The 16,530-nt window shown below is 35.2% G+C and overlaps 2 protein-coding genes across 2 annotated transcripts; both read left to right on the plus strand.

The window, feature by feature from the left end:
* The first annotated feature begins 731 nt into the window (after positions 1-731).
* LOC101895982 (uncharacterized) lies at positions 732-4,154 on the plus strand. Its single transcript, XM_059121380.1, has 2 exons — positions 732-1,403; positions 4,143-4,154. The coding sequence occupies exons 1-2, from the start codon at positions 732-734 to the stop codon at positions 4,152-4,154; spliced, it is 684 nt and encodes a 227-aa protein (XP_058977363.1).
* Positions 4,155-11,233: 7,079 nt separating this feature from the next.
* On the plus strand, positions 11,234-11,983 carry LOC101896142 (putative gustatory receptor 28b). The gene has a single exon (XM_005191945.2). The coding sequence runs from the start codon at positions 11,234-11,236 to the stop codon at positions 11,981-11,983; it is 750 nt and encodes a 249-aa protein (XP_005192002.2).
* The last annotated feature ends 4,547 nt before the right edge of the window (positions 11,984-16,530 follow it).

Consider the following 16,530-nt stretch of genomic DNA (forward strand, 5'->3'; position numbering starts at 1 on the left):
CATTCCTTATAATGCATATTTTGGTCTTTGGAAAAATTTTTTAAACAGGGCCTGGGCCACCTAAAAATCCACGCCTTGTGTTTGAAAAAGTTCCCCCAAAGGTTTTATGCTTGACCTTTGAATAAAGTTAAAATCTACTCTAGGATAATGAAAAATGTCGGGTCCTTATAAAAATTATTACAAAATACCAGCCTAGTTCTTAAAAATTTGCCTAGAGACTCATTCCTGTTTCTTCAAAAGAATTCTTTACAAATCAAGATTCATTTAACTGATGGTTATTAAAGGAAATCCTGACAATTCCTGGTTTATTAGATTGATGCTCCTTGAAAAAAACATTATTAACTTCTTCACGTTCATTTAACTAATGGTCCTTCAAAGTCCTTAAACATCCAACTTAATTAAACTGATGGCCTTTTGAAAAAAATTTTTCGTTTTTGGAATCCTTAAAGCAGTATTTTGATATTTATTTGGTCAACTGATTTCGCTTGTAATTACATTTTTCCCACAAATTAATCCAAAGAATCTGTTCGATTATTGCAAAAAAAGCCTGACTCGTCTAGCTCCAAAAATAAATCACAAAAATTAATTAATTCATTATCCAAACGATAAATCTAGCCCCAATTGAGCCAATTAAGATTAATGTCCTTCGATAACACACTCACCAAAAAAAAGGACACTGAGCACTGAGCAAATCCTTTTGCCGGCAAACAATGTTTGGTTCATTCGTGAAAATGTCGTTTGCGGTACCGGTACAAAAAACGCCATGGCACAAACGGCTCTTTCGCAAACTGTGCACATCGCCCAACTACTACAAGTCAATGCAACCGATGTTCTGGACAACCTTTGTATCGGGCGTAACACCGTTTCGCATCGCCAGTCTCCCGAATGGGGCGAAATATTTGAAAACTTCCTGTTTTGGATATCTGAATTTGTTCGTCCATTTAATTTTGATGGCCTACTGCTATGCCTATACCATGCTCCACAATGAATCTGTTGTCGGATACTTGTTGAGCACAAAGGTATCGAAATATGGAAATTATTTGCATGTCTGCATTGGGGTAATGGGCGCTACCATCCTCCCCGTGGCCGCCATAATTCGCAAAAAGACACTGGAGAAGTCATTCAACATCTATTTGGAGGTTGATCGTCATTTCGATCAAATCCATGTCGGTTTGGACTACTCGCAAATTTTACGTTACGTCCTGTTTGTGTTGAGTCTGGTGGCCATATTCGATTGTACCATCACCGTGATTTGCATTTATTGTTTGAATTCGATAAGTGTTTATCCATCGCCATGTTTGATCTTCATCGCCGTTGCTGAGGTGTTGGGAATATCGGTGACAATATCTCTCTTTTGCGCCATGGTCAGATCGGCTCAGAGACGTTTGCGTCGCTTGAATTGGGTGAGTAAAAAAAAGGTCTTAAAAATGAAAAATTCATTTAAAAAATCCACGGCCTTCAAAAAAAGTCCTTTTGGTTCGGAACGTCATTAAAAAATAATGTTAAAAAAATCGTATCCTGAAAAAATTGTCTTAGCAATCCATGTCCTTTTGAAAATATTTTAAAAAATATTCTGAAATTACTTGGAAAATATACGTCCTTTGGATAATATTATCTTAAAGCTCCACTGCCCTCTACAAAAACTATCATAATATTGAAAATATTTTTGAAATATACATTTTTATTTTCAAATAAAAAATCTTAAAAGCAGCTATCCTTCTAAAAAAAAATCCTTAAAAATTCACGAGCTTCTAATTATAAAAAAAAATCCGATAACCCATATCCTTCCCAAAAATACAATTGGAATACAATGGATTTAAAAATCCACGTCCTTTCTAAAAATAGTATTCTAGAAAAATCTACATCCTTCCCCAAAATAATATTCTACGAAAATTCAGATCCTTCTCCAAAAAAGATTCTTCGAAAATTCACATCCTTCCCGAAAATACAAATGGAATACAATGGCTTTAATAATCCACGTCCTTCCTAATAATAAAATTCTTTGAAAATCCAGGTCATTCTAAAAAAATTATTTGAAAATGTACGTCATTTCCAAAAATATCTTAAACAAGTAAAAAAGCTGTACATTCGGCCGGGCTGAACTTTGAATACCCTCCACCATTTGGTACAAATTTAACAATTTTCAAAAAAATAAAAATCGTTAAAAATTCAGTTAAAATCTTAAAGCCGTATAATGTAGCTAAAATCATCAAAATATCGAATATAGGGAGGTACCAAAGGGGTTTTAAAATGCATAAACAATTTTCCGTCATAGGCTGTAGTATCCATTACGAACTTCAAATCCGAAATTGGAAACAATTCCGGTAAATAATGTCGCTAAAATCATCAAAATACCGAATATCGGGGGGTACCTTTATATAGAAGCTATACGAAGACGTGGACCTGCATGACCCCTTTTCTGTCTTAATCCGTATTAATTTTGAAACAATTCCGGTAAATAATGTCGCTAAAATCATCAAAATAAAACATATCGGGAGGTACCGTTGTATGGGGGCTATACGAAGACGTGGACCTGCACAGAAAATTCTTTGTCTTAGGCTGCAGTATCCATTACGAACTTCAAATACCAAATTTGAAACTATTCCGGTGAATAATGTCGCTAAAATCATCAAAATACCGAATATCGGGAGTACCTTTATATGGGGGCTATACCAAAACTTAGACCTACATGGCCCATTTTCAATACCAAAAGTCCTTCAGACATAACATACATTTGAGCAAAATTTTATCAATCTACGGACATCGCTAAATCGACATAGAATTTTATGCTGATCAATAATATATATACTTTGTGGGGTCTAAAATGTATATTTCGAGGTGTTACAAACGGAATGACAAACTTAAAATACCCTCCATACTATGGTGGAGGGTATAAAAATGCTTTGAGAGTCTTTAAAAATCCACGTCCTTCAACAATTTTGTTGAAAATCAACATTCTTCTAAACCTCTTTCTAAAGAATCCTTACACGTCCTTCTAAAATAAACTTGAAAAATTCTTGTCCCCCTAAACATATCATTTAAAAAAATTCGTAAAAAAATCTTATTTTTTACTCAGAGTTTTTCCAAAAATTAAAATAGATTTCTAAAAAATACACGACCTTCTTCTGAACTTATTCTTTAAAATCCGCAACTTTCTTAATATTTTTTTATAAAAATCAATTTTTAAAGGAATGAAAACAATAGTCAACTTACCCCACACCTCTTCAGAGGAGATCAAATAGACTCTTCGCCTGTCCATTACATACCAAAAATCAGTCGTTATTAAAACGAATTAGATTTAAAAGACGAACTGGAAAATAATTAATTCTAATATAAAATTTCATTGATAGTCTGCATTTTTTTTTTTTTTCAATAAAATCCAAAAATATAGCTCTAAGTCTTGGCAAAAAAAAAACCTTATTAGACTCATAACTTTTCTCCTCACGACTAGACCTTGTGCGCTTACTCCTTACAAAACCATGCCATAAAAATTCCATGTTTAGTCCACTAAAAAAATCTCCAAAACAATCAATCTTAAAAAGAAAGAATCTTAAAAAGAATATCATTAAAAAATCTCTCAATGCTGAGAATTTGCGAAAATTCCATATGGTTCTCACAAACTCCTTAAAAAATCATTGAAAAATTCCATAAAAACTGATGGCTGGCCCTAGGAGAAGGCCTTAAAAACCTTTCAACAAGTTACAAAGTAATTGTCGTTTTTGCCGACAGATGTACGAGTTGGGTATACATTTGTTCGATTATTTAAATATATCCTAACTTCTGTTATGATTATTGAAATTGTTGACCCCCTATGGAGTAGGTTCTGAAGGCAAGGGCCAATATTGTCGGACCTAAATAAATATGATATAAATATTGCGCCTGGCCAGTTTTGGACTATTGTTAGAAAATGTTAAAATATTCGTGATGTGCCAGATATAGTCGACCGAAGTATTCCATTTTCATACTTCATCTATTACAAATAAAAAAATTGATATGAACAAAATTACAGGAAAAACGAACATTTATATCCAATTTTCTGCGAAATCATAAATTCCGATAAATTCCATATTCATCTCAGGTTTCTGGTTGAGAGAAATATTTACCTATAGCAAATTGTAAGGAATTGCTGTCTTGCTTCGCAGGTTGTGACATAAAAGTATTGAATATTGTGACCCTTTGTGGCTGAAACATATCTGGAAGAGGTACCAGAACAAATTGTCCTATTTCTCCTAACTTTATAACAGATCTTGTGTTGATAGAAATATTGAGATTTGCCAAGTCTGAATGGAATCGGATGTTGATTTCGCGTTATTGATATTCAAAAATTTGATCTTTGTTTGGGAGGTACCAGAAGGAGTGGTCCGATATATCTCTTCTTCACAGTAAAGCTTGTGAAAGTAGAAATAATATAATGTGTGAAATATGATAAGAACCGGATGCTTATTTCGAATTTTATAATAGTTTTGGTTATTCAAAATGTTGACCCTTTGTGGAAGAGGTACCAGAAGAAATGGTCCGATTTCTACCATCTTTATTACAGATCTTGTGTTGATGAAAATATGATGATGCAAAGTCTGAATCTGGAATCTGATGTTAATTTCGTGTTTTATGAACTTCATGAATATTTAAAATTTTGGGGTCGGTACCAGAAAGAGTGGCCCGATATATTCCATCTTCACACCAGACCTAGGGTTAATAAAAATATTGTGAAGTGTGTAATTTGAAGACAGTCGAACACTTACCTCACAATTTATAAGAGTTATAATTATTCAAAATTATGACTGTGGGTCACCCAGCACTGGCGCAAATATTAGGATTTGCACAGTTAGGCCAAAATCTGCTTAATCTTTCTCTTTCTGTGCAGTAAATTATTTTCTTTGAAAATGATAATATTTTGTGGGGGAAGTACCAGAAGGAGTGTATTGCCCATCTCCGAACTCGATCTAATTTTGACAATAATATTACGATGTACCAAGTTTGCACCAGATCGTATACTCCCTTCGAGAGTTATCGCACGCACCAGACAGACGGACGGACCTCGCCAGATCGACTCCAAATGTCTTGAAACGAATTTGGTCCAAAGATACCTAAAAAAACCGAAAGGTATAAAAATCACACCTGGTTCTTGAAAAATTTCTCTATAAAGCCCACGATTAAAGCTTAAAATCCATGCCCTGTTCCCGATAAAAATCTACGCGTAGTCCTTTCAAAAACACTCTAATAAGGCCACACCTGATTTTTGAAAAAAAATATATTCAACAAAATCAAATCCTGGGAACATAATTCTTTAAAAAATATTTAAAACATAGTCCTTCAAATATAAATTATAAAAAGTGCACGTCTGATTCTTGAAAAAATTGTAAAAAAAAAATCTTCAAAAGATCTACGCCCTTAGTGAAAAAAACTAAAACCCACATCTAGTCCTTTAAAAATCGTTTAAAATTCACTGAAGTCATCGAGAAGAAAATCTCCATAAAATTCATACCTAGTCCTTGAGGAAGATACGTTTTTTCCTCGAAAAGTTATTCAAATATTTAAGCCTAGAATTTGAAAAAAACAGTTCACGATTGGTCCTTAAAAAACCTAAAAAAGTCCTCGCTTGGTCCTTGACAATTTTTCAAGTTTTGTCCATAAAAAAAGTAATCCACTATTGGTCCATAAAGAACCCTCCTGGTACTTAAAAACAATCACTGACAAACCTTTACTTAGTCCTTTTAAAAATCGAACCCTCAAAATATTCTTAAAACAATAGATTCTTCAAAAATCCTCATAACATTAACCCTTTCAAAAGTCCACACTTAATCCTTGCAAAAAATACACCTTAAATACACTCATAGTCCCTAAAAAAGATCTTATATTACCTATACATGGCTGATGAAAAAAATATTAAAAATCAACTCCTGGGCATTGCAAAAAATCCGCACTAGGTTCTTTAAAATCTTTAAAAAATCACTCTTGGCTCATCAAAAAAAAAACAAAAACCAACTTGGTAGAGCTGTTGGTCCTTGGGGAAAAATCATTGAAAAGCCACGTTCAATAGGCTGAGAGTCCTTGAAGATTTTTTTCTGATAAAATCCAAGTTAATTAGACTAATGGTTGTTTAAACAACTTCCTTGAAATCCACGTTTATTGGCTTGATGATTTCACGATTGGTCCTTAAAAAACCTAAAAAAGTCCTCGCTTGGTCCTTGACAATTTTTCAAGTTTTGTCCAAAAAAAAAGTAATCCACCATTGGTCCATAAAGAACCCTCCTGGTACTTAAAAACAATCACTGACAAACCTTTACTTAGTCCTTTTAAAAATCGAACCCTCAAAATATTCTTAAAACAATAGATTCTTCAAAAATCCTCATAACATTAACCCTTTCAAAAGTCCACACTTAATCCTTGCAAAAAATACACCTTAAATACACTCATAGTCCCTAAAAAAGATCTTATATTACCTATACATGGCTGATGAAAAAATATTAAAAATCAACTCCTGGGCATTGCAAAAAATCCGCACTAGGTTCTTTAAAATCTTTAAAAAATCACTCTTGGCTCATCAAAAAAAAAAACAAAAACCAACTTGGTAGAGCTGTTGGTCCTTGGGGAAAAATCATTGAAAAGCCACGTTCAATAGGCTGAGAGTCCTTGAAGATTTTTTTCTGATAAAATCCAAGTTAATTAGACTAATGGTTGTTTAAACAACTTCCTTGAAATCCACGTTTATTGGCTTGATGATGATCCTTGTAAAAATCCTCAAAAATCCACACCCTTGGAAACTCGTCCCACCCTATTGTGAATCGAATATCCTATCAGACTTTAACCCTTCATCGATGACCATCACTGTGGCATTGTTACCTATGCTAAGGACCTTCGATAGAAAAAAGGATCATATTTCCAAAATAAATGACCATCACATCGATGATGAGCAAACCCACAAAACGGTGGAGTTGCGCACTGAAATATTTGGCCAAGAGCATTTCGAGACCGGAGAAAAACGAAAAAAATATGGAATGTTTAGAAAACAAACAAAACACCGACAATGATGACAACTAAAGCAATGTCGGTAAATTTTTGACCGGCCACAAAGTCAACACATTTTCGCACACTCACTAACACACACGCACCCAGACATATCGAAATCTTTGGAGACGCGTGCTACATTTAGGTGGGGTTGGTGGCAAATTATTCAAAATTTCGGTTTATTTGAACAACATTAGGTTTTTCGTTGTTGTTGCCAATTACCTGGCGAGGGACTCTATCATTTGGATACGATACGATGACGAACTATCAATTTTGTGTGTGAATAGTCAAAAAGTCGAGAATGCATAGACACTCACACACACGTGTGTTGACTTTCACCGGCCGAGTGTCATGTTCGTAATGTTGCCAAAGAGGTTCTGTGAGGAGGATGGGTAGTTTTAGAGTTGTCCATAATTTCATTTTAATACTAAAAATTCCATTTTAATACCAAAAGGAAATTCAATTAAATAACGAATAAGTAAAGCATTAATTATGGAAAAAATTGCACGACATAAAATGAATTAGTTTCAAAAGAAACTAGTATGTAGAAGACTGCTCAGATTCATTACTATTCTCAAGCGGAGTCATATTTTAAGATAACAAAAATTTCCTGATGAAGAATCCTAATAAAAATATTTAACCTTTGACATTTTTGCTCATGTTTAGCAATTAATGTCTTCCTTTGACATCTTATCTTACTTTGAACAAGTTAAAAAGGATCAGTTGGTTTTGCCGACAAATGTATCCCCCTTAGCCAATTTTCGATTATTTAAATATATTTTGACTTCTCTCATGATTATTCAAAATGTTGACCTTTTATGTAGTAGGTTACGAAGGAATGGGCTAATATTGGAAATATGCGTCTGGTAACAGATATAGCGGACCGAAGTATTCCATTTTCATACTTCACCTCATACAGGTAAAAGTATTGGTATGTACAAAATTTGAAGGAGATCGAACCATTATATTCAAATGTATGCGAAATCATAAATTCCGATAAATTATATATTCATATTAGATTTCTAGTTAAGAGAAATATTTATTTATTAAAATTGTGATCCCTTGTTGATGAGGTATCAGAAGGGGTTGGCAGATGTATATCATCTTCACAACAGATCTTGTGTCAGTAAAAATGTTTGTATGCAATTTGAGGAGGTGGATGGATGCTTATTTCGCTTTCGTTGAGCATTCTGTTTTTCAAAATCTTGAAAACTATGTGCGGGAGGTACCAGAAGAAGTGGTGCGGTCTCTTCCATATGTATAACTGATTTTGTGTTGATGGAAATATTGAGATGTGCCAAGTCTGAATGGAATTGGATGTTAATTTTGCGTTTTATGAGCTTCACGGACATTGAAAGGGTCAACATCCTTTTGTGAGAGAGGTACCAGAGGGAGAGGACCGATATACCCCATCTTCACAGCAGACCTTGGGTTAAACAAATTTGTGATGTATGTATCGGATTTTATTATTATTTTAGTTCTTCAAAATGTTAACCCTTTGTGAGGGAGGTACAGGAGAGAATAATTTGATCTCCACCATCTTTATAATAAATCTTGTGTTGATGGATATATTGAGCCTGAATGGAATCGGTGGATAATTTCGCGTCTTAGAAGCTTCATGGGTATTCAAAATGATATTCACATCAGATCTCGTGTTAGTAGAAGTAATGGGATGTGTTAAATATGAAGAGAACCGACTGCTTATTAGGAATTTTATAATCGTTTTGGTTATTCAAAACTTTAACCCTTTGTGGGGGTGGTCCCAGAAAGAGTGGACCATCTTCTCATCAGACCTTGGGTTAATAAAAATATTGTGATGTGTGTAAATTGAAGAGAACGGGACTCTTCCATCACATTTTATAAGAGTTATAATTATTTAAAATGTTGACACTTTTTGGGGGAGGTACCAGAGAGAGTGGACCGATATTGTCCATTTTCGCACCTGACCACGGATGCAAATATTAGGATTTGCAAAGTTGGAACAAAATCGGATTATCCTTTTCCTTTGTGTACCAGAAGGAGTGGACCTATATTGCTCATCTCCGAACTCGATCTAAGTTTGACAATAATATTACCATGTACCAAGTTTGAATAAAATCTGATACTCGCTACGAGGGTTATCTTGTGCACCAACCAGTCTTGAATCCGTTTCAAATGTCATAAAACGGATTTGGTCCAAATGGATATAGGGTATGAAACCGTTATTTGGATGAGGCACGTTTTGGCCGTATGAAATTTCATATACCCTTTGTATTCATATGGCTGAGGGTATAAAAATTCAGGTTTTATTCCTGCACTTTCTTCATAAATAGTTTTGAAGGTCTACAAATGTCGTAAAGTCCCTCAAGACCTCAGAAAATCCTTCTAAAGTATTCCCTAAAATACATATATATTCTTACATACATAATTTTTACATTTTTTCAAATTTTATTGAATGGAAGCAAAAAATGTCGGAAGTAGCATCACATTTTAGAATAAGTTTAGATTTGTTCGAATTGGTCACCTTTATCACGAGTTATGGCCTTCAAATGGCCAATGAAACCTTCACACACTGCCCGACTGTTGCTCTGCGGTATTTTGGCCCATTCACTTTGGTATTTTTTAATGCCAACCTTGCTTTCCAAAATACTCCAGGCGCAATAGTCCAACGGATTGGTATCCAGAGATTTTGGTGGCCATTGTGCGCTGGAAATGAAGAAACCACATTTTGTAAGCATTCTTGGGTAGCGCGTGCTAAGTCCGATGATTTTCGCTATAATATTCGGCATTTATTCTGATGCCATGGACGATTAATACGAGCGGAGAGCGACTATCGGGTGTTATGGCTGCCCACACCATCTCCATGGCCGGCGCTTGAGTTCTGATGGCCAACCGAAGGTGCACATTTTCAGCTGACCTATTTGTCAAGTAAACACGATCATTTTGATTGTTTACAAACTGCTGGACAACGAATGTTTTTTTATCGGAATAAACCAAATTTGGCAATTCACCATTTTCGGCCAGGTGAAGCAACTCTTTAGCACTTTTGGGTCTATTTTTTTCAGTTGCGGTGTAAGTTCTTGCACTTTTTGGAATTTCAATGGTTTTACCCCGAGCTCATTTTTTCAATGTTTGCCGAATGGTATATTGCGATATGTTCAGCTCACGAACCATTTTTCGACCACTGCGACGCGGGTTTCGATCAAGTCGCTTCTTTATTTTTCGAATCATTTCTGCTGATGTTGCTGTTTTCTTCCGTCCACTTCCTTGACGTCGGGCTGCGCTGCCAGTATCACGGTAACGAGCGATGGGACGAGACACAAAAGATTCATTCACATTTAAATGCTGGAGTGCTCTAACAATAGCCACTTGTGGTTTTCCAACCAAATATAAAGAAGTCACACTATCACGCTTGAATTCCATCACCAATCACCTTTTTTCTAGAAAATTCTCCCCAAAATGCTTGTGTACCCCTGTAAACAATATAATGAGCCGTGACTGGAATAATTTTAACAGCTGTCGGACGAGTGGCTTAGAAATGACATGAAGTTGGTTACAGTTTTTTCATCTCACCCTGTATTACTTGAAAATAAAACCATTTCTTAAAAATCCACGATTATATCCCTGAAAATGTTTCAAATATCAATTATATTAGAAGTGCGTGATTGAAATTCTGCAAGTCCTTCAAACATCATTTCAAGGTGATCCTTTAAAAATCCACGACATAAGGTTGAATACATTCAAAAATATATCTTAGAAATGCGCGATATAAATCCTGAAAGTCTTACAAACTTATTCCTTAAAAATCCACGCATAAAGTCCTAGAAGTAAAAAACAAAATATTCCTTAAAAAGCGACCCTAAAATCCTTTAAAATGTTCCTAAAAATTTGCGTCTTAAGTCTAGAAAATACTTCAAACCTATTCCTTAAAAGTCCGCCAAAAACTCATTTTTCGACCAAATGACAAACACATATGGCAACCCTAACCGACATGTTCATGATGATAACAATCACGATTATGATGGTAATGGTGATGATGTATTGTGATATGTTTTAAAATTGGCATGCTAGCTACATATAAGCCATCCGGCCAGTCAACCAGCCAGCCAGCCAGTCAGCTAGCAACATAAACCCCTGGCATATCCTGCCACACACCAACAAGGATTCAGTATTAATTTATAACTCTTTCGTTAAGGATCTTTTAAACGAAAAACAAAGAAGTCGGAAATCGAAAGCGTTTTGAAAAATGAATTCTGCATCGCGTTTGGAACGTTTGCGTCAGTGTTTTATTTCACATCAAGTTTTTGAGGCACTGCAACCGTTGTTCCTCATCACATTCCTCTACGGCCTGACACCGTTTCGGGTGGCTAAAAATAACAAAGGTGTTACGACGGTACAAATGTCCTTTTTCGGTTTCATCAATATCGCGCTCTACATCCTCCTCTATGGGGCGTGTTATATTGTCTCGTTGCTGCAGGATGAAACGGTCGTGGGATATTTCTTTCGTACCAAAATCTCAAATGTGGGAAATACTTTGCAGATTTGTAATGGCCTGATAACCGGGGCGGTTATTTACATCTCGGCTGTGACCCAGAGACGGAAGTTATTGCGCGTCTGTGAAATTCTCTATAACTTGGATGAGAACTTTGCCAACATTGGCATTAAAGTGAAATATTCGCGTATCTATCGTTTTTCGATTGTGATGATAATTTTCAAAATTCTGGTGATTGGTTGTTATTTTGCGGGGGTCCTGCATCTGCTGAAATCGCTGGGCATAACTCCGTCCTTTAGTGTTTGTGTGACGTTTTTCCTGCAACATTCGGTGCTGTCGATTGCGATTTGTTTGTTCTGCTTTGTGGCGAGGAGTTTTGAACGGCGTCTCGTGATTGTTAATAAGGTAGGTATGGATACTGAAGTGGACAATTATTACGGAACACAAAATTTTGAAAATAAAAATTTGAACCATATTAAATTGGTTAAAAATGTATTGTTGTAGCCAGAAATATATGGCGTTAGCTTTCATAAGATTGCCCGAGAAGAAAAGGGAGTTTGGTTTCAGACGCCTATTTTTTCAAACATACTTCGAAATTCTCATAATTTGCACATAGCCTAACTGAAGTGGCACTTAATTGACCCTAGAACAAAACTCTAGTTTGTTTGCCCAAATATTGAATGCGGTTAAAATGAAATGACAGGAACTTGTCGAAACATTTTCAATACAAACTATGTGAAGAAGACAAAACAATTGAAAAAAATTATCTGGCTTTTGGTTACAAAAAATTATTTATTAATTGTACCTTAAAACAAAAAAAAAAAGCAAAAACAAAGTTTTATTTCAATAAAAACGCCAATAAATATTTCAAACAACTTTAGTAGAGCACGAAATCATTTCAAAATATATGTATGTATAAGTCTCTGTAACTCAAACTCTATACAAATAACTAGTACAAACAAGCAGTAAATTCAGCCGGGCTAAAATTTGAATACCCTCCACCATTTGGAACGAATTTGGAAATTTCAAAAAAAAAAAAATCCGTTGACAAATCTGTAAAAATCTTAAAAATACCGAATATAGGGAGTTACCGATATATGGGGCTATACGAAGACTTGGACCTGCACCGACAATTTTCCTTCACAGGCTTTAGTGCCCATTATGAAGTGCAAATACGAAATATGAAACAATTCTGGTGATAGAACTGTCAACATATCGAATATAGGGATGTACTGATATATGAGGGCTATAAACCAAGATCAGAAAAATTGTTATATGAGGGAGATCATAACAAGTAAAAAAGCTGTAAGTTCGGCCGCGCTGAACTTTGAATACCCTCCGCCATTTGGAATGAATTTGGCAATTCTCAAAAAAAAATCTGTTAAAAATTATGTTAAAATCTGGGAAATACCGAATGTAGCTGTTATATTAGGGTCAATACGCTGACATGGACCTGCATAGGTAACTTTTATCATAACCCATTACAATTTTCAAATGCGAAACTTAAAAGAAAAATTTGTGAATAATGTAGCTAAAGTCTTTAAAATACCGAATATGGGGAGGTACTGTTATATGGGGGCCATTCGAAGACGTGGACCTGCACAGACAAGTTTCTGTCATGCTGTATTATTCAAAATACCAAATTTTAAATTTGAAATAATTCCGGTGAATAATGTCGCTAAAATCATCAATATACCGAATATCCGGAGATAACCTTATATGGGGGCTATACGAATATGTTAACCTACATAGACAATTTTCTGTCTTAGGCTGTAGTATTCATTACGAATCTCAAATACCAAATTCCAATTCCGGTGAATAATATCGCTAAAATCATCAAAATGCCGAATATCGGGAGATACCGTTATATGGGGCTGTAGTATCCATTTTGAACTTCAAATACCAAGTTTGAAACAATTCCGTTGAATAGTGTCGCTAGAATCATCAAAATACCGAATATCGGGAGGTACCGTTATATGGGGGCTATATGATAACGTGGACCTACATGCCCCATTTACGAACTTAACCTGCCTAATAAACATGTGTGCAAAATTTTAGCCTTCAATCTCAATTCATTCGAAAGATAGCGTGATTACAACAGACAGACGTACATCGCCAAATCGACTTAGAATTTTACGCTGAACAAGCATATATATACTTTGTTGGGTCTGATATGAGTATTTCGAGGAGTTACAAACGGAATGACAAAGTTAATATACCCTCCATAGTATGGTGGAGGGTATAAAAACGTATAAGTTTTTGTTGAATACAAATTATTTAGTTTAAAGTTGCATTCCAATAAAAATGGCAAACAATCAACTTTATTATAACAGGTTGGAATTCTCATGCTAATTAAGTATGAGTTCCATGACCTATACTGGCTCAAACCTTTTGGAGTCAAAAAAAGTGGTTCTCCCTCTCGCATATCTTATGCAATGGATTCAGATGTATATTAAAATACTTTCGGGGTGTTAAGCATTTCTTTTTTTTAAGGAGAATATTGTTTGAGAATTTGAGCGGAATTGGGATGTATCGTTATGTTGAGAATTGTACGCAAGACCATCGAAATAGAGAAGATCACGAGGTAAATTTTTCAGCGAAAAGGTTTTCTACTCCCTTAAAAATCAAAATGCTAAATACGGGGCACTTGAATTGAAAAATATGGTCAGACCACGGAAATAGCTGAAATCAGAGGATACATGAAAATTATGGCCAATATTTACCAATTCGTATCTGACCTAAGACTGATAACAAAATTACAACGTGCCAAATTTTGGACTATACGGCTACTTCCTATACTTTATATGAGATATGTGTAAACTTTTGGACCAATATGTGCAAATAGTTGAAGTATTCCATTTCCATACTTCTTCTAATACAGATACAAATATTGGTATGTGCAAAATTTTAAGGAAATCGATTATTCATATCCAATTTTATGCGAAATCATAAATTACGATAAATTACATATTCATATCAGATTTCCCGCTTGGAGAAATATTTAAATATAGCAAGTTGTAAAGAACCGCCGACTTGTTTCGCAAGTTATCACAGATTTATTGAAAATTGTGACCCTTTGTGGTTGAGCTACCAGAAGGAGTTCGCAGATATACATCATCTTCACAACAGATCATTCGTTAGCAAAAATGTTTGTATGTCTGAAATTTGAAGAGGGTCGGATGCTTATTTCGCTTTCTTTGAGCGTTTTGTTATTCAAAATCTGGAATTTGTTGCGGGGAGGTATCAGAAGAAACGGTTCGATCTCTACCATCTTTATAACAGATCTTGGAATCGGATGTTAATTTAATTTTATAAGCCTCAAGCATTATCAAAATGTTGATCCTTTGTGGGCGAGGTACCCGAAGGAGTGGATCGATATATTCCAACTTCACAGCAGATCTTGTGTTGGTAGAAATAATAGGATGTTTGAAATAAGAAGAGAACCGGATGCTCATTTCGATTTTATAATCGTTTTGCTTATTGAAAATTTTGACTCTTTGTGGGTCAGGTACCAGAAGAAATGGTCCTATCTCTACCGTCTTTACAACAGATCTTGTGTTGGTGGAAATATTGAGATGTACCAAATCTGAATGCAATCGGATATTAATTTTGCGTTTTATAATATACATGGTTATTCAAAATTTTGACCTTTTGTGGGGGAGGTACCCGCAGGAGTGGACCGATATATTCCATCTTCGCAACAGAGCTTGTGGTAATAGAAATAATAGGATGTGTGAAATATGTAGAGAACCGGATGCTTATTTCGGATTCTATAATCGTTTTTGTTATTCATAATTTTGACCCTTTGTAGGGGATGTACCAGAAGAAATGGTCCGATCTCTGCCATCTTTATAACAGATCTTGTGTTAAAGGAAATATTAAGATGTGCCAAGTCTAAATGGAACCGGATGGTAATTTCGCGTTTTATGAGCTTCCAAATTCTGACCCTTTGTGGGAAAGGTACCAGAAAGAGTGAACCGATATATCCCATATCCACAGCAGGTCTTGTGTAAGTAGAAATAATTGGGTGTGCGAAATATGCGGATGCTTATTTCGCATTTTATAATCGTTTTGGTTATTCAGACCCTTTGTGGGGGAGGTAGCATATCTTGTATTGATGAAAATATTGAGACATGCCAAGTCTGAATGGCATTGGATTTTAATATCGTGTTTTATAAGCTTCGTGAATTTTCAAATTTTGGAACATTTGTGGGGGAGGTACCACAATGCCTCATCTTTACAGAAGATCTTGTGGTAGTAGAAATATTGAGATGTGTGAAATTTGAAGATAACCATATGCTTATTTCGGATTTTATGATTGTTTTGGTTATTCAAAACTTTGACCCTTTGTGGGGGAGGTTCCAGAGGGCGTATACCTATACACCCCATATTCACACCAGATCTTGGCCTAATAAAAATATTGTGATGTGTGGTATATGAAGACAATCGGACTGTTACACCACATTTTATAGGATTTATAATTATTCTAAGTTTTGTGGGCAGGTACTTGATGGATTGGACCAAGGTTGTCCGTTTTCGCATCGGACCTAACACTGATGCAAATATTAGGATCAGCAAAATTGTAGCTAAATCGGATTATCCTTTCTCTTTCTGTGCAGTAAAATTGTGTCTTTGAATAGTTCGACCTTTTGTGGGGGAGGTACCAGAAGACATGTTCCGATCTCTACTATCTTTATAACAGAGTTTTTGTTGATAGAATCATTAGGGAGTGTCAAGTCTGAATGGAACCGGATGTTAATTTCGGATTTTATGATGAATGTCCCGAAAGGGATTTAGTCCAAAGAGACCTAGTGTCTAAAACCTTTATTTCGATGAGGCAGGTTTTGACCGTATTAACTGAAATATACCTTCTCTAGCCATATGGGTGAGGGTATAAAAAGTCTTTGTTCTATGAACAAATTATCCAAACTTCATACTTCTAACTTCGTCCGTTACGAAATATAGACTTTTATAACAAGAATCCCAATTTGTCCCCACTGTGCGAAGCCCTTTAAACAAATCTCTATTTTATGGAATGTTATGTTTTTGGT

The sequence above is a fragment of the Musca domestica genome, unplaced genomic scaffold (genome assembly GCF_030504385.1).
Source record: "Musca domestica strain aabys unplaced genomic scaffold, Musca_domestica.polishedcontigs.V.1.1 19, whole genome shotgun sequence".
In the NCBI taxonomy this organism is placed as follows: Eukaryota; Metazoa; Arthropoda; class Insecta; order Diptera; family Muscidae; genus Musca; species Musca domestica.

What these genes read in the sequence shown, in the direction of transcription:
- LOC101895982 (XM_059121380.1), top strand. Translation starts at nt 732, where the DNA reads ATGTCGTTTGCGGTACCGGTACAAAAAACGCCATGGCACAAACGGCTC.
- LOC101896142 (XM_005191945.2), top strand. Translation starts at nt 11,234, where the DNA reads ATGAATTCTGCATCGCGTTTGGAACGTTTGCGTCAGTGTTTTATTTCA.